The 25,603-nt window shown below is 32.9% G+C and overlaps 3 protein-coding genes across 6 annotated transcripts; 2 read left to right on the top strand and 1 right to left on the bottom strand.

Annotated features, from left to right (window-relative positions):
* Positions 1 to 7,646: 7,646 nt before the first annotated feature.
* On the top strand, positions 7,647 to 15,789 carry LOC101213734 (protein STRUBBELIG-RECEPTOR FAMILY 3). Of its 4 annotated transcripts, none has more exons than XM_011660433.2 (17): positions 7,647 to 7,790; positions 8,415 to 8,594; positions 9,498 to 9,624; positions 9,699 to 9,770; positions 10,173 to 10,238; positions 10,321 to 10,392; positions 10,509 to 10,580; positions 10,655 to 10,726; positions 10,799 to 10,864; positions 11,005 to 11,070; positions 11,469 to 11,884; positions 11,963 to 12,393; positions 13,244 to 13,515; positions 14,476 to 14,614; positions 14,742 to 14,878; positions 14,960 to 15,116; positions 15,320 to 15,789. In XM_011660433.2, exons 2-17 carry the CDS (start codon positions 8,480 to 8,482, stop codon positions 15,416 to 15,418), a joined length of 2,379 nt encoding a protein of 792 aa, XP_011658735.2. In that variant the 5' UTR covers positions 7,647 to 7,790; positions 8,415 to 8,479; the 3' UTR covers positions 15,419 to 15,789. The 4 variants fall into 4 exon arrangements, with proteins under 4 accessions (XP_011658735.2, XP_011658737.2, XP_011658734.2 ...); XM_011660435.2 differs by having other exon boundaries at positions 7,696 to 8,318; positions 11,966 to 12,393; XM_011660432.2 differs by having other exon boundaries at positions 7,697 to 8,318.
* An 892-nt stretch (positions 15,790 to 16,681) lies between these two features.
* On the top strand, positions 16,682 to 21,657 carry LOC101204108 (secretory carrier-associated membrane protein 1). The gene is made up of 12 exons (XM_004136766.3): positions 16,682 to 16,993; positions 17,736 to 17,843; positions 17,953 to 18,015; positions 18,296 to 18,329; positions 18,414 to 18,536; positions 19,403 to 19,465; positions 19,555 to 19,648; positions 20,066 to 20,111; positions 20,199 to 20,266; positions 20,376 to 20,424; positions 21,053 to 21,118; positions 21,211 to 21,657. Exons 1-12 carry the CDS (start codon positions 16,943 to 16,945, stop codon positions 21,295 to 21,297), a joined length of 852 nt encoding a protein of 283 aa, XP_004136814.1. The 5' UTR covers positions 16,682 to 16,942; the 3' UTR covers positions 21,298 to 21,657.
* A 624-nt stretch (positions 21,658 to 22,281) lies between these two features.
* On the bottom strand, positions 22,282 to 24,760 carry LOC101213498 (pentatricopeptide repeat-containing protein At1g03540). The gene has a single exon (XM_004136964.3). The coding sequence runs from the start codon at positions 24,537 to 24,539 to the stop codon at positions 22,722 to 22,724; it is 1,818 nt and encodes a 605-aa protein (XP_004137012.1). The 5' UTR covers positions 24,540 to 24,760; the 3' UTR covers positions 22,282 to 22,721.
* Between the last annotated feature and the right edge of the window lie 843 nt (positions 24,761 to 25,603).

Here is a 25,603-nt window from a genome sequence, read left to right as displayed (position 1 = left end):
ATAATTTTGTTTTCTCTAGAACTTCATACATTAGTTTAGTAATTTTGTTTTATGTATTTATTTGTTTGTAATTATTATTATTATTTGAAAGAAATTATTAGACCGTTGTTTCCAAAAAGAGTTTCTTTTTGTGGGGTTTGCATGTAGGGCCTTAAATGGTGTAATCCAACTATTTTTAGTTACATCAAGGGGCCCAATAGTATAGTGCAAAAGCATCTTATCACAATAATTGACTTTAATGCTTAATGCTCTCTTGATTAATTAAACAAACTAGACAAATAATCTTAACAAATTGTTGTTTGATATCCAATCTCTAAAATAATTTTGTGAATAATAATTACTATTTAAAAATATTGACAGGTTGGTCGTGAATCTACCACTAATATGCATATAGTTTAAATAATTTAAATATTGACTTAAACGTTAGATGTTTGATTCTTTTACTCAACGTATTGTCAAAATGACAAACAAAGAAATACGGACTAAAAAACAATTATTGTACTACTAACTTGAATAGAATTCAACTAGTTAACCTATAATGTTAAGATCTCCATATCTAGATATAGTAAATTTGAAAGAAGAAAAAAAAAAGAAATACAAAGTTTGAACGTGGTAGTTTATTCAAGATTTAAAAACTAATTTGATTATGGTACTTTTACGACTTTGGTTCATTTTGATTTATGTACTCTCAAAATGTTTATGTATCGTCTAATGCTAGTCAATATTTAAATTAGATATAATTTGCACTGCTTTAGAAGACTTCATTACTTCTCCATTGCCTTCAAACTCTTTACAACTACATCTAAATAAAATAACAAAAAACTTTTAAATTAAATTGATATGATCAAATCAAGTAAGCATATAGATTCCATAAGTAAAATAAATAAACTATTAAAAATATTAGTTATTTTCAAATATAGACCAGGAAAACAAAATTTAAAAAGAAAAAAAAATGTATGCTTTTAGATTAAATGATAGAAGCTTTTGATGAGGTGACCCAATTGAGACATGTTGGAAAGAAGGGTCTAGGTTTTTGACTAAAGAGTGTGGCCTTTATAGAAATGAAAGAAAACAATATTTAAGCTAAGGTTTTTAAATTTTAATTTATAAATTTGTTGGAGCTGGAATGGTTGACACGTGTCAATAGGAACCTTAATTAAGTTGCCCATAGAAAACTTTGGCTGCTCAAAAGGCCATATTGGTTCTATGATTATCCAAAAATGCCTTAATCTTACTACATATATGTGTCATCAAACCAAACCTTATCCAAGGTTTAGAATATTTTGCTTTCTCTACCAAACTTTCATATGTTCCTTCACTCAATCATTTTCCAATCAATTTAGTTTGTTGAAGAAGATACTTAGGGGGCTTATGTGTAATTTTCTTTACATTTATAGTGATGGTTTCTTTTACGGATAATCTTTATGTCGCTGTCTTATTTGCTTAACCATCTGAATTTCATACTTGTTAAGAAATATTTGAATTTTCTTATTCAATTTCAAAAACAAGAAAACAAAGATTTAAAGATATGTATATTATTTCGTTTGATAAGTATTTAGTTTTCGAAGTTTATAAGCACTATTTTCGCTATGAATTTATTTTTATTTTGCTATTGTTATAAGTGATTTTGAATCAAATGTTATAATAAGTCAAAACAAGCATGATATGATATAAGCCAAAAGAAATAATTAAAGATCAAAGTTTGACTAGGAAAGGAGGTTGGTTTGTGCAAGGCCCAAGCTAGTGGATGATGTAAACCATTACTAGAAGGTTGGCTTAAGCCAAGCCCAAGACAGTGGTCGAGGTCAAGGTCGAGGTCGAGGTGGACTCTTGCAAAATGCCCATGAGGCATCTTTTACACATGTCTTGGCCCAAAGTCACACTTGAAACTCAACACATAGCCCAAAGAATACCCTCCCGGTCGAGCTTAAGCATATGATTTTCTCCATTTGACACCTCCTAATCTATTCAACTTGAGAGATAACCTATCTCATCTAGGATTAGGAAGCTTATATCCTAATCCTAGTTGAACAAAGATAAACACCATACATCAAATTCCTTGTATAAATATACTCAATTGTAGCTCCCATATGAGGTGACTTAGATTTTTGATTTATTATCTATTTTGTAATTCTCTTATTAACTTAGACATTAGTGTAAATTTTTTTGTTTTTGTTTCGTAGGACCTACCTTCGCTTAATAAAAAATTCAATCGTTGGTGTCATGTGAAGATTAAGTATGTTTTTTCTTAGCCTGAATTTAGCATAAACAACTATTAACTTAATAATTCATATATACATTTTAGAAAAATGAAAATAATAAAAATTGTAAATAAAAACAGGGGGAAAAAATTAAGAAGGAAGTGACGAAAATTTTATTAAATGATTATACTCTCTTTAAAAACAAAGAATGTATTAGAGTGGTTTAATTTTAAAAAACAAAAAATTTATAAAGCAAAATCCAACAATATATATATAATATCATCTATTGATATCAATAAAAACAATGTTGTTGTCAAAATTAACATTGAAACATATAATTTATTTGAATGTCATCCGAAAAAAATGTGATTTGAAAAAGAGAAAACATCAAAACCAATCCAAAGTTTATAAAACATTTTAATACTTAACTTATTTTAGTCAAACTCTAATGTCAAAGCTAAATATTTAAAGAGTTTGGAAGTTGAGGAGTTTTATAACAAGATTCAATTTACTTCATACGAGACTATATGATGTGTTTATAAAGGTAATTGACTTATTAGGTTGTTTTATTGGAATTTCAAAGTCGTTTTAGGACCAATCATGCAACTTACTAGGTGAAAGATATATTATGTGTTGTGTTTGTCTATGATCGATCTCCGTTACGTACTTAGTTGTGAGGGCATCACTGATGTCAAACTTCTTCTTTGGTTGTGAGGGCATCACTGATGTCAAACTTCTTCCCCTACGGCTCATTTTAGTCATAGCTTTGTTAATGCTTTTGGTCGGCATGCATGAGACATGTCCCCTTATCTATTTATTAAGTTCGATTTTAGTTGAGTCCAAACACATTAATTTAAGCTTTCACATAAACCAATTAACCATCTCTCCCTATGTCAAATAGACTAAAGTGCTACCTTTAGTTTAAACCTTGTCATTTTCTCGACTTCATCATTTTTCTTCTCACTTCATGTGCATTATACATTTAACCCAAAAAGCACATCCAACAAATATAGAAAGCAACATTTTTTTTTTATTCTCCATTTAACCTTCTGGATCCTTCCATCAAGTAGTTTATCTACACTCAACAAAATAAAGAAGAAAAAATAATAAGATCATAAGGTTACTTAGCTGATAAGACTTCGGTTAAAATTAAAATGTTCTTAAAATCCACTATCAATTTTTTTATAAAAAGAAAAACAAACAATTCTTGTAGTATCTTTCAGACTTTAATTTCACTATCATCCTCACTGATATTTGAGGATGACTTGGACAACATAATATTTAATTTAAATTTCCTTTCCTTATTTAGAAAAATATACTTTGGTCACACACTACTACACTTGCATTCCCTAATAATATTATCATTCTAAATAAGAACACAAGCACTTTTACATATTTTTTATATATTAAAAATATCAAAAGTGTTTTTTTCTTTAATATATAGCATAAGTGTGACTTTATTTTTAGTACGTTTTATATAACATTAAATTTAAAATTGGGTTGGATTAGGTTTATTTTTATGATAATTGAAGCTATATGCTCTATTTTTAAATACAATATTTATTTTGTGCTATTTATGAAAATATATTGGTTTTGTTTGTTTGAACAGATACTATTATCAATTAAAAAAACCAATGTTTCTTTTTATTGGGTTTTGGCTTAAATTAAGAACCTAACTAATATCCTTATTAAATGCACAACCAAACTAATTTGTAGTTGAGTGAAAATTTGTTGATTAGATTTTTATTTACATTGATTTTCTTTAATTCAATCTTTCTTCTTGTGTACTTTATTAGACAAAGAATTATAATTAAATGGATGAAATAAGTGATGTATTAACAACCATTTAGTGAGAGATCGATAGACCACATACATAACTAGTGACATAAGGCTTATAAGTAAGGAGGCTAGATCAACGCATAGATTTTTGATTGCAAAACTATAAAAAATGCTTATTACGAGTGAGAACAAGGAGCATGGTCTCTGTGTTGTTCTAATTAACCTCAAGAAAAAATTGTGAATATCGACAAGTAATAATAACGGAGTCTAAGACTAAATTAAAAAATATATATGTAGGAAGAAAAAAAAGTTATGAATAAAGACATTAAAGCAAACATTAAGATTAAAAATGAAAGATGGTGAATTTTTTTTTCATATAAAATCAAGGTTTTGAAACGAATCTTTATAAGCACCCTAATTACATGTGCTATTATTATTTAAATTGCTACCTACCACATCAAAATTATTGTCTTTTATCCCAATGTTAATAAAAGCTTGAGTAGAAGAAGTTAGGTGAATAAATTAAATATATATAAAAGAAATAAAAGTAGGGAATTTTATTTAATTTCACTTTTAGACAGATTCAGTAACAAAGGAAATGAAAGGATAGAGCAAAAAGATAACCAACAAAAAAGAAAGTAAAGGAGAAAGTATTAATTCCCTTGCCAACCCAAACCCTATTTCTCCAATTTAATTTACTTCTTCTTCTTTCTTTCTTTTTTTTAAAATTTTCTAAAAAGCCCTTTTTATTGATTAATTATATTTTTCTAAAACTCCTTTTAGTATTGGGAAATCCAAAAATTTCCACATCTGGACAACCAAATGACAAAAACTCCCCAATCTTCGCCCATTACCACAAAGTTATTTCCACTTTCTATCTATCCTTATTATTATTCTCTCAATAATTAATTAATTAATTGAAAGAAAGTCACGTCACGTGCCAAGCTGGAAATTCGAATATTATTACTTCCTTTAATTAATTACTTCAGTCACTTTTTGACCAAAATAAGTAAAAATTTATCAAAAATATAATCATCCTGCTGGAACCCAATCGTGTTAATTAAATAATCCAATTATTGTGTTGTGTTTTTCATTTTTTTCATTTTTTAAAATTTTGTAGGAGAATATAAAGAGAAACCGATGGAAAAGATTCAATTCTAGAGATATAAGGAAAGATGATTATTCTCTTTCAGGAAACCTTGGAGGGTTTTTGTGTTTCGAAAAACTCTTTTATTGTAGTGATATTTATTGTTATTGGATTCTTTTTATCAATATAGTTAGCCAACTGGCTATTAAAAATGTAAAATCATGTTACGATTTTGACCATTTTATGACAACGACACATGCTTAATGTGAAAAACGAAGAGGTAGAATGCACTGTAACATAAGGCGAATGTTACAGTTTTATCATTCAACATTAAAGCTGTTTGGGTTTAGATCATTTGTACAACAAAAAGAATTTGATTTCAATCTAGTTGACAAGTTTAGAAAAAATGAGCAAAAGTTGGTTGGAACATTGAAGATGGAAGATTGGGCAATTTAAAATTACTATGTGACTGAAAAAGTTGATGCAAGTTACTGCATTGAACTTTGGTAACTATTTTGTTAAGACTTTTGTGGGCTTCCTTTTTTCTTTCATTCTAAAAAGCACCGATTGAAAAATGTTTGTTTTCTTCCCAACATCTTAGGAAATATCATCCCGTGAAAAGAAAAATTCCATAATTCGATGCTTTTAAGTTATTGTTCATTATATTATTAGAAAGCCTTTTCTTTTTCAAACTTGTTTTCATACTTCATATATAACTTCAATTTAATTTAAGTCTCAAGTTTACACTCGTTATTCTAAATTTTCAATCATCTTATATTTTATTCAAATAATTATTTTGAAATGTAACAAAATATCACAGTTTATTAATAATAAACTTATGTGTCTTTGAGTCATCTATATCTCTGATGAATTGTAATAGATAAGTTTGATCATGATAGTTTACTGTATTTATAAATATTTAAATATTTTTATCCATTAATATAATCTCTCAAATTGATTAACCTTTGTTGCCATTCTAAAATCTTTTGTCAATTAACATAAATTTTATGTTTTGTAATTTTTTTTGTTATATAATAGAAATGTTGATTTACTCTTCGTATCAATGTGAACACATGAAATGTAGAAATATATCTAATGTCATGTGACATGCATAATAAATGAACGGTAATATAAAAAGTGGATCCCATTTGATTATTTTGTTGTGTTATTAATCCATACTAACATACATCCTCACTCCCAAACCTCTAATAAAAAATGCAAATCGATAAACAAACTTTAGCGACTCAATTTGATTGCACCTAAAATTTACCACTCTTTACTGTTATTATTATTGTTTGAGCAACCAGGATAAATATAATGATGAGAATTGCATGATAAAACAACAATTTTATCTATGTTTTGGAACTTGTATTCATTACATCAATCTACAAAAATAAAATTTGATTAGGATAAAATGAAATTGATAAAGGTGGCATAAGTATTAAATATGGATGGATTTGTAATAGCTTAGATTTAAAATGTTGCTTATGCATGGAGTATGAGCATGGAAAATTGAGTATTCCATTGCACTAAATTATATATTTTGTGTGATTGGATGATAATTGAAAAAAGGAAAATTTAATTAAGAAAAAAAGACGTAAACAAATTGGAATATTACGTGAAGAAGTGGTGGGCCGTAGGGGATGTGTCAGAGCCCATAAGTCACACAAGTCGACCGACCACGTGATGGCCCATAGTAAACTCTACCTTCCGTCTTACCCTCTTTCTCACGGTTAAAGAGCTTCCTCAATCCTCACTGTTCACATTTAACACTTCCCACTTCCCATGCGCGTCATTTTCACTCTCCTTTTTTATTTTCATTTTTTAATATCAACTATTATTATATTTGTGAATTGTCATATAATTCATAATAATACAAATTTGTGTATGTCACAGCTGGAAACATATTGTCATATTTGTATTTTATTGTTTTTAACAAATTTGTTAATTAGACCATCAGTATAATATCACTCTACATCTAAACAAGTTCAAAAATAAATTTTTTATTGATACATATTCCCTCGTCGTTCCTTTAATGAGAGAATTCATGCAGATTTTTTTTTCAGCCTTGTTTTCATTTTCTTATATTTTAGGTTGTCTCTTGACTTTCAAACCGTGGAGTTTTTTTCGTGATATTACAATCCATTAAGTTTGAGAAAAATAATAACTACTATTTATGTTTATATTTGTGATTGAAGAAAAAAGAATTAAACAAATGGAGGAAAACTATGCTTTACAAACAATTACAATTTATTTTCTGAAAAGAAAAAGGCAGAATTTCACTTCTTAGATATGATTACACATTTTTAATATAATTTAATGGTTGGACAATGGTAGATATAATATTCTTTTAAAAAATTATAAATTGATTATGATTTTTTAAAAATGTTGGGGGAGTAAAAGAAAAGTTTGGATTATGTAATTTAGAAAAATGAGATAAAAAGCAAAGTGGAATGGGAACATATCATCATCCCTTATCAACCAAGAATGAAGATATGTGACGCGCAAAGAGAGAGCGTGACACACGTTCCCCTTTTATGCTTCATACGAAAAACGATATGCATGACAAATCAGCATTCATAAATTCATACTCACTCACTAATTAAATCCCAATTTTTATTTTCTTATAAAGTTTGTAGAGAGAGAAATAGAACAAAGACCAAAACCGAGGGAGGGGAGAGAGAAAAAGGCAGCGAAGTTATAAAGAAATTCTTAACTTTACCGTACTATTTTTTCTACGTTTCCAACTTTGGTTGCCTTTTACTTAATTTTTCTGCTTCATTGTGTTTAGGGTGTTTATCGATTTGAGCTTATATTTATTTGATTTGAGCTTAAATTGAGTTGAATTTTAATTGAAGTCAGAGTTCTTTTTTTTTTTTTCTTCTCTCAAATCTAAGTTTGCCGTGCTCTAGTTCTCTTTCTTGATTCAATGAATCCCAGTTCTTTCCCATCTTCATTTCATTTTGGTTCTTAATGTTTAATATAATTAAGAACTTAAGCTTTTAGAAAGTTACTTCCAGCTTTTTCTCTCTCAGCAGTTCGCTTTCCAACGTCAATTTTGTTCTGCATTTTGCTAAGTTTCATGCTCCTCCAACTTCACTGCAACTTTGTTTTTCTCTTTCTGGAAAACCCATTTTCTTAATTGATTCAGATTTGAATCGTTTTTAGTAGTTCTTGAACTTTGAGCTTACGCCTTTGGTCGGTGGAACTCTGCTGTTTGTTTTGTTCGATTCCTGACTTGGGTTTTCTGGGTATTGTGTTTAATCTTTGTTTTATGGAATATTGAGCTTGAATTGCGTCGCTTTTTATGGATTTCATTATGCTCTTTGTTTTGTTGGTGGTTTCAGGTTGGAGGATGTTTGAGGGAGTTCGGTTTTCTCAATAAGAAGAATCAGAGGTGGGTTTGACATCAATGGGTTGGAAGAGATCTTCGAGGAATGGCAATTTGAGGATTTGGGTGCAGGTTTTAGTTGGATTCGTGGTCTGTGCAGCCCAAGTTCTTTTGGGAATTACGAATCCAGGGGATTGTAAGACTTCATTTTAATTTTAACATTTTAGTTTTCTGAATTTGTCACATGATTCAGTCACTTGGATGGAAGAAAATACTGGAAAAAGAAATTCGAATCAGAGATATTATTAATGAATTCTGTATCGTCTTTTGGCCGCATTATTAAAGCATCTTTAGTTTGTCCACTGCCACCGATTGTCATGCTGAGTGAATGTATTTCTGTAAATGTCGCATCGTGCTGCCATCCTATAGGGGAGAAGTCTTTTCTCAATATCTATCCAAGTTGGTTTTCAACTCAATGGCGAACATCTGAAAGTTATAAATTTTTGGGAAGTTAGCCTGGGCTTAGCTTCTCTTGTTGGGCTCTGTTTTAGTACCTACCATTCTTTCTTCAATGGAGGCTTTGTTTCTCAAAAAATGGAAAGAAAGAAATGAGATCAATCACTTTTGCTTTATTTGTTCTAGAGTTAGTGGTTTTCTAGGAAGCATTGACACTTTACTTTGGATAGCGTGTCCGTATCTGTGTCCGGCACTTGTTAGTGCAATAAATATGATAGACACTAGGTCCATCATTTGTTAGAAATGCATTGAACATTTGTTAAGTACACTAATAAGATAGAAATAATAAATTTTGAGAGCCAAATAGATATGGCTAGTTTTGTAAGCATACAAATGAATGAATAAACTCATTGACTTTCAATTTACTTCTGGCATAAAAGTGATATATATTTTAATAAATGTGTCTTTTGTTGTATATGTGTCCTAGGTTTAAAAAACTATGTGTCGTATCTGCGTCGTGTCATATCTGTATCTGTGCTTCTTAGGTGGTTTCTACCGGTATTCTCTTGTGGATTCAATCATTAGAGTTTTTATATAGAGTCCATCTCTTTAGCTGATTGTACAAATTATTTTTTCTTGATAGTTTCTGCTATTAGTAGCTTACATACTGCACTTGGACTCCCCAGTCTTCCTGGATGGGGCATCGGGCAAGACCCATGTGGAGACGCATGGCAGGGTGTTGTTTGTAATGATTCAAGTATCATTAGAATGTATGTTAGATTCCTTCCTGGAATATTATTTTGTGCATTTTTCGACACAGTTAACTGACAACTTTATGATATAGAATCATTAATGCTGCTAATTTGGGAGGTGAACTTGGTGACAACTTGGGATTGTTTTCTTCAATCCAAACGATGTAAGTAACTCTGCATGTCTCTGCGTATGAAAGTATTAGTCAATGATGAGGTCTGATCTCTAATTCTTGGCTGCATTCTTGATTGAAATATACCCTTTCTAAATGACTTATTATTTCATGTTAGAAATCCTGAACTGCCAAAGCTCAAATTACTTTTTAAATTTATTCCGTAGCTACATTGTAATGATTGAGGTTTTATTAAATTTTGCTGTCTCTCTTTCTTGGATATTCCACATAATTAAGTTGTTTGGCACGAGTAGATGCATTATTCTTGACTTTTGTACAAAGAAGAAGTAAACTATTTGCCTACATTCAAAAACGGCATGTAACATCATTTGCTACTCTTTTTTTCTCTCTTGCTATGTTAGTTTCTGACATTATATAACCTATGCTTGCTGGCAGTGATTTAAGCAACAATCATATAGGGGGAAGTATACCATCCAATTTACCCGTTACCCTGCAGAATTTGTATGCTTTTATTCTCTAGTGCTAAGTTCTTTACATCTTGTGCATGAATTGCCAAATATTTAATCATCTTTACCTTTCCCAGTTTTCTTTCAGCTAATCAGTTCACAGGAAGCATTCCGAGTTCATTATCATCCTTGACTCAACTGACAGCAATGTAAGTCGATGTTCCTTGTTTGTGTTTTTAGTTTGTTTTAGTAGCGTTGTTATTCTTTTGGCTCTTGGCTCATGAGTTCCAGTTCACCTGAGATTTTGTTTTTTTCTACCTTATAGGTCGTTGAATGATAACAAATTAAGCGGAGAAATACCTGATTCCTTTCAAGTCATTTCTCAATTGGTCAATTTGTATGTACCATCTCCTAGTTTTAGTGTCTACGCTGTAGTTGTTGGTTTTATGACTGAAGCTGTAACTTATGTAGTGACTTATCCAACAACAACTTGAGTGGGCCACTGCCTCCATCTGTCAGCAATTTATTGGCATTGACCACCCTGTGAGTATTTTGTAGCTCTGACCAAATGAGAACTCGATATTTTTTTTCGTGTACTAATTATTCTGTTTCCAGGCATTTGCAGAACAATCAGCTGTCAGGAACCCTTGATGTTCTACAAGATCTTCCACTGAAAGACTTGTACTTGCCTCAACTATTTTTTTATTCAGTTTTCATATAGCAATCAGATTCATTTTAATAGATAGTTTTGGGAAATCTCAAAGCTCTGCCTGATGTATGCTATCTTTTGCTTGCTTCCTAAATGTTTTGTGTCTGAGCAGGAATATAGAGAACAACCTTTTTTCTGGACCCATACCTGAGAAGGTGCTGAGTATCCCTAATTTCAGGTGAGAGGGGGAAGATACTATTTCTCTTTTATTGCATGTTTTGAACCCCACGTTTGAACCAGATCAAAAAGCATAAGGCCAAAGTGTATATCTATTCCTTTGACTTCCATTGGGTGAATAAATTCTTGTTGATTGACAAGATTGCTCTGAGAAAATTATGCTCGGTATTAATAAGTATGACCACTTCTTCATAAGGATAGAACATGATAAAGGATTAATTATTCCATCCAATTATATGTAGTGTTTAGTAAAAATAATTTACTCATAATTTCAAAGATATATTTTCATTCACTGCCCACCAACAAAAATAGTGGATTTTTTCATGTATTTCACCGAGCTGTTAGTAGGAAGTTCTTGTGTAAACTGATCTCACTTTGACATTACCATTTCTGACACAGAAAGGATGGAAACCCATTTAATTCTTCTGTCTCTCCGACATCTCCTCCTGTATCTCCTTCTCCACCATCAAAGCCAGCACCAGCCCCGCCCGTTTCTGGAGGACCACCAGTTTCTGGAGCACCTCCATCTTCTCAACAAAGACCTAAGAAACAGGCTGATGGACCATCGGCTTCTGAGGAATCCAGTTCTGGAAAAAATAAGAAAAGCACTAAAAGGGTTGTTTTAATAACAATTGCAGTGGTTTTGTCTTTCATAATTTTGGTCTTGGCATGCGTGCTCTTTATGCCAAGGTGCAGAAGAAGAAGAAGAAGTGATAGTGTTTCAAAGCGACATCAGATAGGTGCTTATAGGGGTGAGAGAGAGAACGTTGGAAATCAGGGAGCCATGCCCCAAACAAATGATCAGATACCTAAAGGTTAGTAGATCCTATTTAGCACATCTTCTTTCTAAGAACTTTTTCTTTATTTTGAACTGAATTTTGAAGAATTATCAGTAGTTCCAAAAGAGCCAGTTGTAAGGATGAAGCAGGAGACTCAAACAGAGGTTCAGAAGGTTCCAAAAGATAATGTAGAGAGAGAGAAAAACATGCCAAGAATGAGCGCCATTCCAAAGAAGGATCATCATGAAGTAGATATGAGCACACTCGATGTCTATCTAATGCCTCCTCCTCCCCCTCCCCCTCCCCCACCACCTCCTCCTCCCCCTCCCCCTCCCCCTCCTGTTGAAGAGGTCACTGCCGTGCCCACTGTTCCAGCCGAAGTTCCTCCCTTGAAGCCTCTCACTAAAAATAAAATTACCTTACCTTTTGCGAGACCTTATACCATTGCGTCCCTTCAGCAATATACAAACAGCTTTTCACAAGAGAATCTTCTAGGAGAAGGAATGCTGGGAAATGTTTATAGGGCACACCTCCCCAGTGGGAAAGTAAGTTTACTGCTATAATTTATGTCATTTCGTTTCTAACTCTTTGCTAATCCTTTTTAGTTGAATGAAAATGTCACTGTAGTTTCTTTCCTGCAACATCTTATGTTCTATTCTTCCCGTCTCTCATTAATTTTACCGATTGTTATATGAGCTGATTTTGATTCTATCATATCGTCAGCAATTGAAGTACATATTTGGAGTTAGATTTGAAGATATATTAATTCTAACCATGCTCAGGTTGAGGGATAAAACTTAGTTTAGTTGGGCTAGGACATGAACAAGTGTAGAATGTACTGATTAGTCTTATTTGACCCCTGACCAGCCCGCTTAATCTAGCTTCTTAGTAGCTGTTGATTATAAACCTAGTGCAGTAAACTGTGCAAAATATTCAGATTGTTTTTCTTTTGCTCCCTTCTTCAATAGGCATATCATGTTGCTAAAAGAAGGCCACTATCTTCTTGAGTACTGATGTTTTCACATTCTACAATTTGAAGTAATAGGATGCACTTTCAAGAAGAATCACCACATCAATTTCCAAACGCCGAAATAGAAAAAAGTGTCAAGCATAGAGAGCTTTACCTCATCTCCCCCTCTATTTGTATTTCCCTTCTTGATGTTTGAAGTTATGGACAGAGCTTTTTCAGGCAAACAAGGATAAAGCGAGCATGGGGGCTCTCTTTATGTATTATTGAATCTGCAGGGTTTTTGTGAATAGCTGTTATGCCGCTCATAATTTAGCTGACAATTTGATCATTCCGACCTCATTTTCACACTATTGATATACATTGTTATATTGTCTAAGTTGTTATGATCTCAAAACTGACATTTAACCATTCTAATGACTTTGAAGGTACTGGCCGTCAAGAAACTGGATAAGAGAGCATTCAGTCTGCAAAAGGATGATGAGTTTCTCGAGCTGGTCAATAATATTGATAGAATCCGACATGCTAATGTGGTTGAGCTCAGTGGTTACTGTGCAGAGCATGGTGAAAGGCTTCTTATCTTTGAGTATTGCAGTGGTGGAACATTGCAGGATGCACTGCACTCAGACGAAGAGTTCAGAAAGAAGCTTTCATGGAATGCCCGCATTAGAATGGCTCTTGGGGCTGCAAGAGCCTTGGAGTAAGTTTACTATTCATATGACCTCTTTCATGCAAGTTTGAGCTTTTCCACCTATTTGCTTCTCCCTTCGAAGTAATTTAGGCCATTGGTTGTAGCCTTCCCTTCCTGAATTTCTTAACCTTTAAAGCTGCTGTGCTTAGTTTTTGGCTGATTTTCATGATCAAGGTTTCGTAATGAGGTTCTCAATGTTTATGTTACTTGAAACAAAATATTTAAGTAGTTCTTTTGCATTATTAGTTGTACAGTCCAGCTATTAAGCAATAAAGTCTGGTGATCTAGCCTTATTTTGAGATCATTTATTCATTTTTAGTGCAAGTGCTTAAAATATCAATATACGCTATAAAATTCATGCTGGGAATTGAACTTAATAGCGCTTTTCAGCCTTCTATGCTGTTTCTAGCGGAGGAAAAAAGAATTGGTTTTCCATTATCATACAAGTATGGTTTTCTTGTTCTCTTTTAAGTTACAAAGTTATTCACTAACACAAGGTATATTAAGAGCGTTAAAGCTGTTGGTGGGCATTTCTGGACAGTTCAGGCTTTTATTTTTTCTTAAAGTACTAGAAAATGTAACTTAGGTAAAAAGAAAACTGCATGAGATTTTCAATTTAGTTAACCCTTTTAATTTTCCGGCATAAAATATACATCTGATAGAGGTGTTGCTTCTTTGGGATGGCAATAATTTAGAAGGGCAAGTCCATAAGTTAAGAGTTATAGGAAAGAGCCTTTTTAATTAACATGGGATCAATGTAAGGGAGGTGTTGGGTAATCATGGAGTAAGTATAACTGGGGAAACTGGTTATCCTTCTTGAACTGGCTAATAAGTTTTGAGTATGGAGGTAAGTATGGATATTTTCATCTTCTTTTTAATCATTCTCAACTGTTCAACAAGCCAATCTGAACTATAAAGGGAAAATGTGTGTACTTTTGTATTCATTTGGTTTTCATCTTTTGTTTGAAGGTATTTGCATGAGGTCTGTCAGCCACCTGTTATTCATAGGAACTTCAAATCTGCGAATATTCTACTGGATGATGATCTTTCAGTGCGTGTTTCAGATTGTGGGCTGGCTCCACTAATATCAAAAGGAGCTGTTAGTCAGGTAAGCCATAACCTTTAATCTTCTCATTGTCGAGATTCTCTCTTTGTGAATGTAACTATGCTACAAAACCCAAAATGTACATTTGAAAGGTTAAATTTTATCGAAACTTATTTTCCATACTTCCCAGCTCTCTGGTCAGCTTCTAACTGCATATGGTTATGGAGCGCCAGAATTTGAATCAGGTGTTTATACACTTGAGAGTGATGTTTACAGCTTTGGTGTGGTTATGCTGGAACTTCTAACTGGCCGGATGTCTTACGACAGGTAAGTGGTTGAAAGAAAATGCTTGATTGTTATTGGGACATTTCTAGTATATTCATTGTCCTTTTTCCACTCTTTGGATAGAACAAGGATCAGAGGTGAGCAGTTTCTAGTTAGATGGGCAATTCCGCAGCTTCACGACATAGAGGCATTGACAAGCATGGTTGATCCTTCACTCAATGGTCGATACCCTGCCAAGTCCTTATCATACTTTGCCGATATCATATCTAAATGTGTTCAGGTGAGCATGCAGCTTAATGACATTGGTATTGGAAGTATTGTTCTTCATTTACTCCTATTGATTTGCCAAATAGTATCTTAGCCATTATAATGCCTTCATGCTCCAACCTGGAAGAGTTGGACTGCACCCTTCTAATTTTGATTTTGATTTTTCCATCCACCCCAAATGGATCACCTTCACCTAATCTTAATTACATTTTGCAGTCCGAGCCTGAATTCCGGCCACCAATGTCATCAGTTGTTCAAGACTTGCTCAACATGATTAGGAGAGAACCACAAGGCAGTGGTTCAAGTGAGGGTTGATATGGTTTTTGCTTAGAGTTAGCCAAATCCATTCAGCTAAGAAGCAAAATAACTTCAGAAAAATTTGCCATATTTCTCATAGAAGACCAAAGATTTTCGAGCGAATTCCAATTGTAACATGCTCAAGTTTTGCAAACCAACTTACGAGCCATTCGTCTTCTTCCATCTGCTTTATCTAAAGAGAACACTTTCGTAGCAGCAGAGCTTCAATTCTTGTGGTGAATCATTTGTAATCTGTAATCATTCCATTGTTTAAACTAGATAGTGATGTGTATTCTGAAGAAATATATGCTAACCCATTGTTGGTGTCACTTCCATTGTTTAGTTACCTTTTAATTCTTAATAATGAAAAATATATTTCTTTTATGAGATGTGCTTTTGGTGAACTACAACGTGCAGGCAGGTTTCTACAGGTTCTTAAACTTGGCTGCACAAACTTAGCAATATCTTTAATGTGATTGTTTTCTATTCAATCTCTTATAACCATGGGTGTATTTATGAGTTTGTAATGGATTTTCAAGTAATAAAAAGTTTTTAAGCACTTGAAATTTTGTACTAAATAGTTTCTAATTTTCATTTTTTTTCATAGCAAGAATTAGTAAATATCTTATAACTCATCTTAGAATATTATAAATAAATTACTATAAAAATGCTAGATAATTCATAATTAAGAAAGATATTAAGGTAGGTTTGCTATGAGTGTCATCACAAGTGGGGACTAAATTAAATTTTAAAACCTCAAAGGATAAGATTTTTGTTCTTTTCAAATTATATATGTAAAATTTTTGGTTTTTTCAAATATAATAAAAAATCACTAAATATTTACATAAATGGCAAGACATCACTAAAGCCAAAAAAAAAAGAAAAAAGAAAAAATGATTATCATGTACAACTCTTTTGCCAATTTCTTTCATTTTTAACAATTTCACTAAAAATTATCTCAACGCGAAATTATAAATTCAGAAGCATTAAACAAAGTTTAAGATTTAATTATGCATGTGGTTGGTTATAGTTTTAAAAATTTCAATATAAGTTTTAATCTAATTATTTTTTATTTATACCATACTTTCGTATATAAAGTGAAATTTACTTCAACCATAAGAGATGTTAATGTTAAAATTTCAATTTTAAGAATATATGAAAAGTTTATAAACGTAGAAAAAAGTGCAATGTTGCGGGGTGGGTCCCAAGTAAATCACGAATTAGAGTGAGATTAGAACAATAAGATGTGTGTTTTAATTACATTAAACTCTTTTTCACGCGCCAACATTTTTCGCTTCGGTTTTTGTTGGGATAACAAACAAGAAACAGAAACACACACCGAAAGCCAAAAAGCCAAAAACCAATCAAAAAAAGCAAAAAAAAAGAAGAAAAAAAAAAAAAAAGGAATTTCGAGATTCATTCTTTGTTCTTTCCTTCTTCCCGAATCTACATTTTCTGTAAGAAACCTTTGGTTTCAATCTTATTCTTTCATTTCTTTGTATTTTCCTTTCAACACAATAATAATACGTTTGGATCTTCCTAATGAGTCGCTACGATTCCAATCCTTTCGACGAAGACGTCAATCCATTTTCTGTAAGTTCTCTTCCTCTTTCCTCCGCTTTTGTTCTTGTTACATTCGGATTATACATTGCTGTTTCTGGTTTACGATTTTTTGTATTTTGTCGATCTATGTAATGAGCATTTTTCTTTTCTTCATTCCCCCCCCCCCCCCCCTTTTTTTTTGGTTTCATTCTATTGTTTTGAGTTATTTATGGTTTTTTCTTTGGTATAATGGATTCTCAGATCTGTTAATGGTCTTTCACTTCATTGTTATGTTGATATTTGTTAAACAAGTTCGTCTATGCAAGATAAAGATGAAATGAAATAAATATTCCCTGCAGGCTGCATTGGTTCTTTTTCTAAGATTTTCCGTGTAATTGCGTTGTTTTCTATTGATGGAACGTAGTAAATGTGATTATTGAGAACTTTTGTGGTGTTTGAACTGCTGCGTTTTGTTTTCTGGAAATGAGATTCAGGAGAGGCTAATATGACCGAGTTAATTTTGTATTCTTTCTTGTTTATTGAATTATCATGGCCTATTAATGATTTGTAATAATGAATGGAATGCTGGCCCCCTCCCTCTTTTTAATGGAATTTAATACGTCAGTTTGAGTTCTATGATCTTCCTCTAAACTTTTTTGATACATTTTTGTAATGCAGTAATGCAATGTTGAATTACTGAGTTTGTTCGTTCCAGGAGTTTTGACCAATTTTTTCATGATTGAACAACTAATATCGTTATTCCTTCCAATTTTACTGTTTTTCTTATATCTAGAATCCTGGAGTTGGAAGTGTTCCACCTGCAAACTCGAGGCTCTCACCTCTTCCCCCTGAAACTTATGATCGTGGTGCAACAATTGACATTCCTCTTGATAATGGAAAGGTGGATTGTGTACTTTGAAATGTTTCCTTTCTTATGGATTTTTTTAACTATTTGAAACTTTATCAGAGGAAATGGAATCACCTCCTTTACTTTCCCTCTGAACTTCTAGGATTTGAAAGCTAAGGAGAAGGAGCTTCAAGCTAAAGAAGCTGAATTAAAGAAGAGGGAACAGGTAATTGCTTTGCTATGTGGTGTATCCATCGTAAAATCCAACACCCAGAGGACATATTTTATGTCAATAGTACACTCAAATTGTGGCTTGCCCTTATTGGCTTCTAATCGAGTGATAATTATCAGTTCACAAGAAATATGAGTTAGAACAACTATTGGCCATTCTTGCTCACAGTCAAATTTACATTTCATTGTTGTAAGGGTAATATGAGTTAGCAGATACTTTGTATTTTAAATTAAAATCCCTTTATAAATGACTTTGCTACTTAATTGATGCTCAGGATTTAAAACGAAGGGAAGATGCCATTTCAAGAGGTATATATATTTGGTTGGATTAGAAAACAAGCAAATTGTAATTCTTTCATCTCCAATCTGAAAATTTTCTATTAATTTTGGCAGCTGGAATTGTTATAGAGGAGAAAAATTGGCCACCATTTTTTCCCCTTATCCATCATGATATTGCTAATGAAATACCGATCCATCTACAAAACATTCAGTATGTTGCCTTCACAACATTGTTGGGTGAGTGGACGGATTTTCAGTCATGAAAGTTACATTCTTGTTTGAAAGTTCAGATGCTATTTTCTTGCTGGTGTCTCGTGATAGTTTGACTAATTTGATATGACTGGAATGTTAAAAGTTGAAATTTGAACGGCAAATAAAACCTTGATTTTGGTGATGTCATGCTATTTATCAAACCATCTTTCAATGTTGTAGTTTTTATGTTTATTTACTCCATATGAATTTCATACATTTTTCCTCACGTGGATTCATTTGAATTGTAGTTGAAGTTTCTGTTTGACATGTGAACTAGTACTGAGGCTTCGAGGTTGGTTCAGCTTAACGAGAATATATCCTGGCCCATGACATTTTGTTATCAAATTTTGGCTTCCAACCTTTAATAACTTGTCATATGACCCTTACAACCACCATGAGACTTGATTTTCTCAAAATAGTCAGTTCTGAGTTCTTTTAATTAATCAGAGTTTGTAACAATTATGGAATGGAAGAAAAATATTAGTGCTGTTTGAAGTATTGATTATTGATTCGTTAAATTGGTGGGTGAAGGAAGCATCTTTCCGATGTTTAGTAGTGAAAAAAGTAGTATTCCCATATCTCTAGTGGACTTGAAGATAAACGCATGCTGACATTTATCCTTCTGCCTTCATTCCACTCTACACTATTCTAGAGCACTTTTCTTCATCCCTCCTCGGCCCTCACCATACTTCAAAGTGGGAATTCCAAATACATAGCACCTTCTATCTTTCCAGGAATGATTTCCTTTTATAACGTGGATCATTTTGCTAAATCTTACACAGTTTCCTTCTGTTCCATGTGATCAGTTATGACGCTTTGATGTACATTAAATTGAACTTTTTATTGTTTAGGTTTGGTCGTGTGCCTTTCATGGAATATTGTAGCAGTTACGACTGCTTGGATCAAAGGTGAAGGTGAGTTGATCCTCTTCTTTGCATCCCCCTTTTCCCTTCAAAATATTTTGTTTTCTATGGTTTGTTATTAATAGTTATTTCTCGTGCAGGTCCAACAATATGGTTTCTTGCGATTATCTACTTCATATCAGGTGTACCTGGAGCGTATGTTGGGTGGTATCGTCCTCTCTATCGTGCTACAAGGTATAACTTAATGGAACTGTGCCTTTTCTTTCTCTACCATGAAAGAACCCCCCCCCCCCCCCCCCCCCCCCCACAACAAAAAAAAATTCCAATTGTACTTTCTAGGGGACTTGTTCATTGGAGATAGTAATATTATATTACCCTTAAATGAGTCGAGGAAGCTGCAAGAATCTATATTAATGTGGTAACTGATAGGAAGATACCTTAAGATATGTACTAAATTAGGCGAGAGATTGTTTCTCTGGAGAGAAGGACCATTTGTTTGTTCAAAGTTAAAGAAGTTGTTCTATTGGTGTGGAGCTGATGAACACATAGTATTTAATAAACTTATTTAAGAATTAGTACTCTTTCAGTTCATTTGGTTGGTTTATCGATGATGGTGATTCTTGTGACACGTTGGATTATTAACATGTACAGGACCGACAGTGCTCTGAAGTTTGGGTGGTTTTTCCTAGTTTACCTGGTAACCTCACAACTTCACATTTCAGTTACTTTTCCAACTTTGAAGATGTTTTGCTCTGTACTCAAGTGAACAAATTTCTTCTTCCAGATTCATATTGGCTTCTGCGTCTTTTCTGCAGTTGCTCCTCCCATTATATTTAAGGGGAAATCTCTTACGTAAGTCTTGATGTTCTTGTATGCAAATAAGGGTTATACTTCCTGAGCAACTAATATTCTCTCGTAATTTTCTTGAGAGAAGTTGATATTTGTTTGATGTTTTTTTCAGAGGGATCTTACCTGCTATAGACCTGTTGAGCAGTAACGCTTTGGTTGGGGTAAGTCCACTCGAGTTTGCATGTGTCTCTATGTTTTGAAATGCTATCTATTATATTTATACCAAAATCAACTAATATAGGTATTTTAAATTATAATCAATATATTGAGCTGCAACATAAGAAAATTGAATTGCAAGTTTTAAATCCTATGTTAAAAGTTCGAATGCTGGTACATGGCTTGCTTCTACTTTTGAAACCCCTGTTTCAACTCTGATTAAAAGCTTTTAGTGCAGTAGTGGTCTTGGCCATATTTTTAACCTATTGACTCGTGATTTAAGAGAGACTGGGCTTTGCTTTTTAATCGTATGAATGGTTTTATTGTCAAATAGAATATCCATGTTGTTCATTATTGGTGGTATTTGCAGCACTGAATTTAGTTATGAAGTTTGGAGTAAAAATATTAGATGGAGGGAAAGAGGAAGATGAAGTTGCTCACTAAATGTGCAAACTTCAATAGTAATTAGTGAAGATTGTGTAGGAATTGAGTTTTAGCACCAACTTATGAAATCAGAGGACTAAACTCCTGTTGATCTATTTTTTCGTAAAAGCGTAGTGATTCTTCTGTCAGTTTGTATATTGATTTATGTTGAAAAACTGGTACTTAAGGAGTAATGACACTTTCTTGCAGATTTTCTACTTCATTGGTTTTGCATTCTTCTGCATTGAATCTCTAATCAGCATATGGGTTATCCAGGTCTGTAACTCAAAGAAATCAAACCGCTTCTTCGTATGCCCTTCAATTTGTATTTGATTCTCACTGAAAAACTTAATGCATAAAATTTGCAGCAAGTTTATATGTATTTTCGAGGTAGCGGTAAGGCTGCAGAAATGAAACGTGAAGCCGCCATGGGAACTCTGAGGGCAGCTTTTTGATATGAACATTAAAAGTGGTTTATATATAATATGCTGAGGAGGAGGCTCAAAGATCAACTCCATCATCTCCAACCCCCTACCTGAACAGAGAGAGTATGTGTGTGTGTGTGTGTAAGGAAAATCCATTGTTTTGATCACCTTCATTACATCAGTTTTTCATATAGTGAGGTTACCTATCGTGTTATTTTCCTATTAATTCATTAAACTGTCTTAGCCAACAAACCAGAGAAAATTTAGCAAGCACACAACAACAAAAATTTCTTCTTCCCTTTACTTCTCTTGAAGATCCATTTTGACAATTACTTTTGCTGTAATAATGTATATTTTTTTTTTGGTTAAATTATAAAAAGTACTCCTAAATTTTAGGTTCTGTATAAAAAAATGTCTTTTCAGAAGTTGTACATTGACTTTGGATTAGAATTTTAAAAAAGAGAGAATTGAGACTTATAATGGTATAATGGTGACTTAAAATCGAAACGTGGAATATCAATAACTTTTGGGTGATCAGATACTTTTTCTAATGCAATTTTTGACCTTTTGTTGGTTGCGTTAAAAAAACCATTTGAAGATCTTGATCGTTTTTTGTGTTTTGGTAAAATATATTTAAATTAAATATATTAGAATCATTTTAAAGATTTTATGTGTACTTAAAATCAGTTTGTAAAAATATTAGTTAATATCTAATTTTTCAATTTTATACTTTATTCTTTATTTTATATATTTATTTATTCATTATTTAAAAACAAGATGTTTTTTATTTGTTTACCGAATAACTTACCTTTTAAAGCTTATGCCGATATTTATCAAATAATATATTACTTTTTTTCACGGTTAATTATTCTAAATCTCAAACGGTGCTTAACAAGAATTAACAGCCAATTTTAGGTTCAATAGATGCCTTGACAATCTATTTGGTTAGAAGGAAACGATATGGCTCCACACCAAATTGTTTCTTACCATTTAAAAAATAGTACAACTGGATGATGAAGATTTGAATCACTGACATGCTAATTAATTATCCAAAGATGGTGCTCTTGCTGATTCCACAACCATTTATTTCTGTTGAAATGGAGAGATGTAAAGAATGGTAAGAACACATGTAACAAATAAATAAGTTAGTTTTTCCAGGGGGAAAAGAAAGAAAAATCAAAACAAAACATTCAATTTCTTGTTGTTAATGCCGGCAAGTCTATCTCTTCTTCTCCACACCAATTAACTGAAAATCCACTAACTCTCTCTATATAACCTTTTCAACCAGGTTGGTATATCATTGATATATTCAGTGGCTTCTCATGGCTGTTCTTCTTCATCTTGGAAGAGCAAAAGGACATGATCATGTTTTAATAATCAATGTCAACTCATCATCAGTCTTGAATTCAGGTTCAATATGAGGCTCATAACCTTGTCCTTCATGATTTACCTCTTTACATCCAACTCTGACCTGGCATCTTCTTCAGCTGTCGGTTTTTCATCAACTCTCTAACCTTTACAGCGTCATCCCATCGGCCTACTGCTCTATAAACATTAGCCAGGTGAACATAACTTAAATAGCATTGAGGCTCAAGCTCCATCAACTTCTTGGCAATGCGTTCTGCAGTAGCAGAGTTCGTGCATGTAGTAGTGCAAGCTCCTAGAAGAACCAGCCAAAGAGACGAATCATTTCTACATTCTGCATTTTCTATCAAATTCTCAGCTTCTTCTAGCAGCCCGGCACGGCCTAGAAGATCAACCATGCAGTTATAATGCTCAACTCCTGGTTTAATTCCATATTTCCCAGTCATTAGATCAAAGTAGTGCCGTGCTTGATCGACCAAACCTGTATGACTACAAGCAAAAAGTAAACCAATAAAACTGATACAATCAGGCTTAATCCCTTCCTTAATCATTGCTTCAAAGATCTGAATAGCAATTCCACTACTTCCATTCTGAGCAAAACCATGAATCATCGAATTCCACGTGATCAAGTTTCTTGTGGGCATACGATCAAAGACTCTATATGCAAAATTAATGCAACCACATTTTGCATACAAGTCGACTAGAGCTGATTCTACAATGACATCTCTCCAGCCACCCTTTCTTATATACTGACAGTGAATCTCCTTCCCTGGAGTAACAGCTGCCAACCCGGCACACGCACGAATAACTGTCCCAAAACTGTAGAGGTCAACCTCCTTCATCTCTCTGAAAAGATTTACAGCCTTTTCGTAGTCACCATTGTGGCAATATACTGCAAGCAATGCAGACCATGAAACTGAGTTCCTGTTCGACATTCTATCGAATAAGCGTTGAGATTTCTCAACCGCTCCACATTTTCCATACATATCCACCAGACTACTTTCAGTCACTACATTCCCACTAAATCCGTAAGCAATCACCTTAGCATGGATCTCTTCACCTTGCCTCAACCTCCCCAAATTACCACAGGCAGTCAATACACTTCCAAATGTATAATTATCAGGACACAACCTATGAGCTCTATGCTTCAAATAAAAGAACCCCAATGCTTCCTCATACAAATCGTTCCTTGTAAACGCTGAAATAACCGTTGTCCAACATACTGGATCTGGTTCAAGCAATTCATCAAACAGTTGGCGTGCATCACTTGACACAGAGTTTCTCCCGTACATATCAATCAAAGAACTCAAAATGACAGGATTTGAATCGAATCCACGCCTTACAACAACCCCATGAAAGCACTTACCAAGTACCAAATTCCCAATCTCGGAGCACGCTTTGATCACAGCAGATAAAGTAAAGCCATTCGGCTCAATCCCCGAATCCAACATATCCCAAAACAATTCAATCGCAATTCCAGATTTACCTTCTCGAACATACCCCGTAATCATGGATGCCCAAGAAACCACATCTTTGACAAAAAGACCATCAAATACTCTTCGAGTCAGCAGAGAATCTGAACCCAATTTAAAGTAGAGAGAAAGCAAGCTATTCCCAACAAAGCGGTCAGTCTCAAGGCCAGATTTAACAACATGGGCATGAAATTGACGGCCACGGGTGAAGGAATCTACCTTGATGCAGGTTTGTAAGAGAGAAGCGTAGAGAAGTGGTTTGTTAATTCTAGAATCGTACAAATCAATGGAGTTTAAGAGGTGTAGCGCATCGTTGAGTAAGCCAGACTTGCAAAATTGGAGAATTTGAGACAGTTTGATTGACGGGTGAGTAGAATATTTGAAATTTTGAGAGGTGAAACTACTACTGCAATGGCGTTTCAAGAAGAGCATCATTTGACGAGAAACGTCTTCAGTTTTTCCAAGGAAGTAAAAAAAGAGCGGACTTTTGTAGAAACGATGGCACCTCAAAACTTTGCACTTCTAATTATTACGTTTTTTCTTTTACATAAGAATACAATCATTTTCATTTTAATCTTATTATATAAGGTTATTATAAACCATATAAGTTAGTAATAATCGGTAACAATTTTACACTAAGTACATATCAATATTGTAAATATAAGAACAAACCAAACATGCAAAGCTTCTTTCTACATTTGTTCTTTTTAGTACAGTAGATCAGATAGAGAGACTTCAAAAGGTTTCTATTTAGTAGCTTACTCTTTTATTTATAAAACTACATCCAACTCTACAGAATAATCTTTGTTCAAACCCGACTTCCAAGAAGAAAAAAAACGTGCATGGGAGAATATATATGAAGGTGAGTATTTTGGAAACTACATTCAACCAAGAGTGCCTACAAGTTGTTCATCATGAATATAGGAAGGAACGAACACAATCATTTCAAGCTCGACTACCATGTGAAAAGATTAAGCAGATTCACTGCAATCCATGTTGTATGCTTTATTGGATTGCTCATCAACTCATTATTTCAATCTTCTCATCCTCGGTAGAGATTCAATTATTCATGTGATATTTTCAAAATAACAAATTTTACAAAATATTTACAACTTATAGCAAATTATATCTATGCTATAACAATCAAATACTATCATTCATAGAATCCAAAATTTTACTATAATATCTAAATATTTTAATTTGTTTTGTTATTTAAAAAAAACAACCTCTTAAACATATATATATATATATACATGTATATTATCTAATTCTACATATTATCTAACTCTAAAACATGATACATAAATCACATTAAAAAATAACAAAAAAAAATCTATTTGTTATATAATCTAATCCTCTAAAATCTATAAAGATATCTATTTATATACTATGAAAAATCATATATCTTAATTTATTTATAAATATAGGAAAATTTTTAAAACTAGTAGATTTTACAAAATATTTACAACTTATACCAAATTCTATCACTCATAGTGATC

Source organism: Cucumis sativus, chromosome 7 (assembly GCF_000004075.3).
Source record: "Cucumis sativus cultivar 9930 chromosome 7, Cucumber_9930_V3, whole genome shotgun sequence".
NCBI classification, from domain to species: domain Eukaryota; kingdom Viridiplantae; phylum Streptophyta; class Magnoliopsida; order Cucurbitales; family Cucurbitaceae; genus Cucumis; species Cucumis sativus.
The sequence above is the reverse complement of the archived record's forward strand: the minus strand, read 5'-3'. Positions and strand labels throughout refer to the sequence as shown.

Excerpts from the sequence above, each read along its gene's own strand:
- LOC101213734 (XM_011660433.2), top strand. The coding sequence starts at position 8,480 with ATGGGTTGGAAGAGATCTTCGAGGAATGGCAATTTGAGGATTTGGGTG. Across the intron at positions 8,595-9,497 it reads AATTACGAATCCAGGGGATT|TTTCTGCTATTAGTAGCTTA; the intron begins GTAAGACTTCAT and ends TTTTCTTGATAG. Across the intron at positions 14,615-14,741 it reads CAAAAGGAGCTGTTAGTCAG|CTCTCTGGTCAGCTTCTAAC; the intron begins GTAAGCCATAAC and ends CATACTTCCCAG.
- LOC101204108 (XM_004136766.3), top strand. The coding sequence starts at position 16,943 with ATGAGTCGCTACGATTCCAATCCTTTCGACGAAGACGTCAATCCATTT. Across the intron at positions 18,330-18,413 it reads GGAAGATGCCATTTCAAGAG|CTGGAATTGTTATAGAGGAG; the intron begins GTATATATATTT and ends TAATTTTGGCAG. Across the intron at positions 18,537-19,402 it reads TGCCTTCACAACATTGTTGG|GTTTGGTCGTGTGCCTTTCA; the intron begins GTGAGTGGACGG and ends TTTATTGTTTAG.
- LOC101213498 (XM_004136964.3), bottom strand. The coding sequence starts at position 24,539 with ATGATGCTCTTCTTGAAACGCCATTGCAGTAGTAGTTTCACCTCTCAA.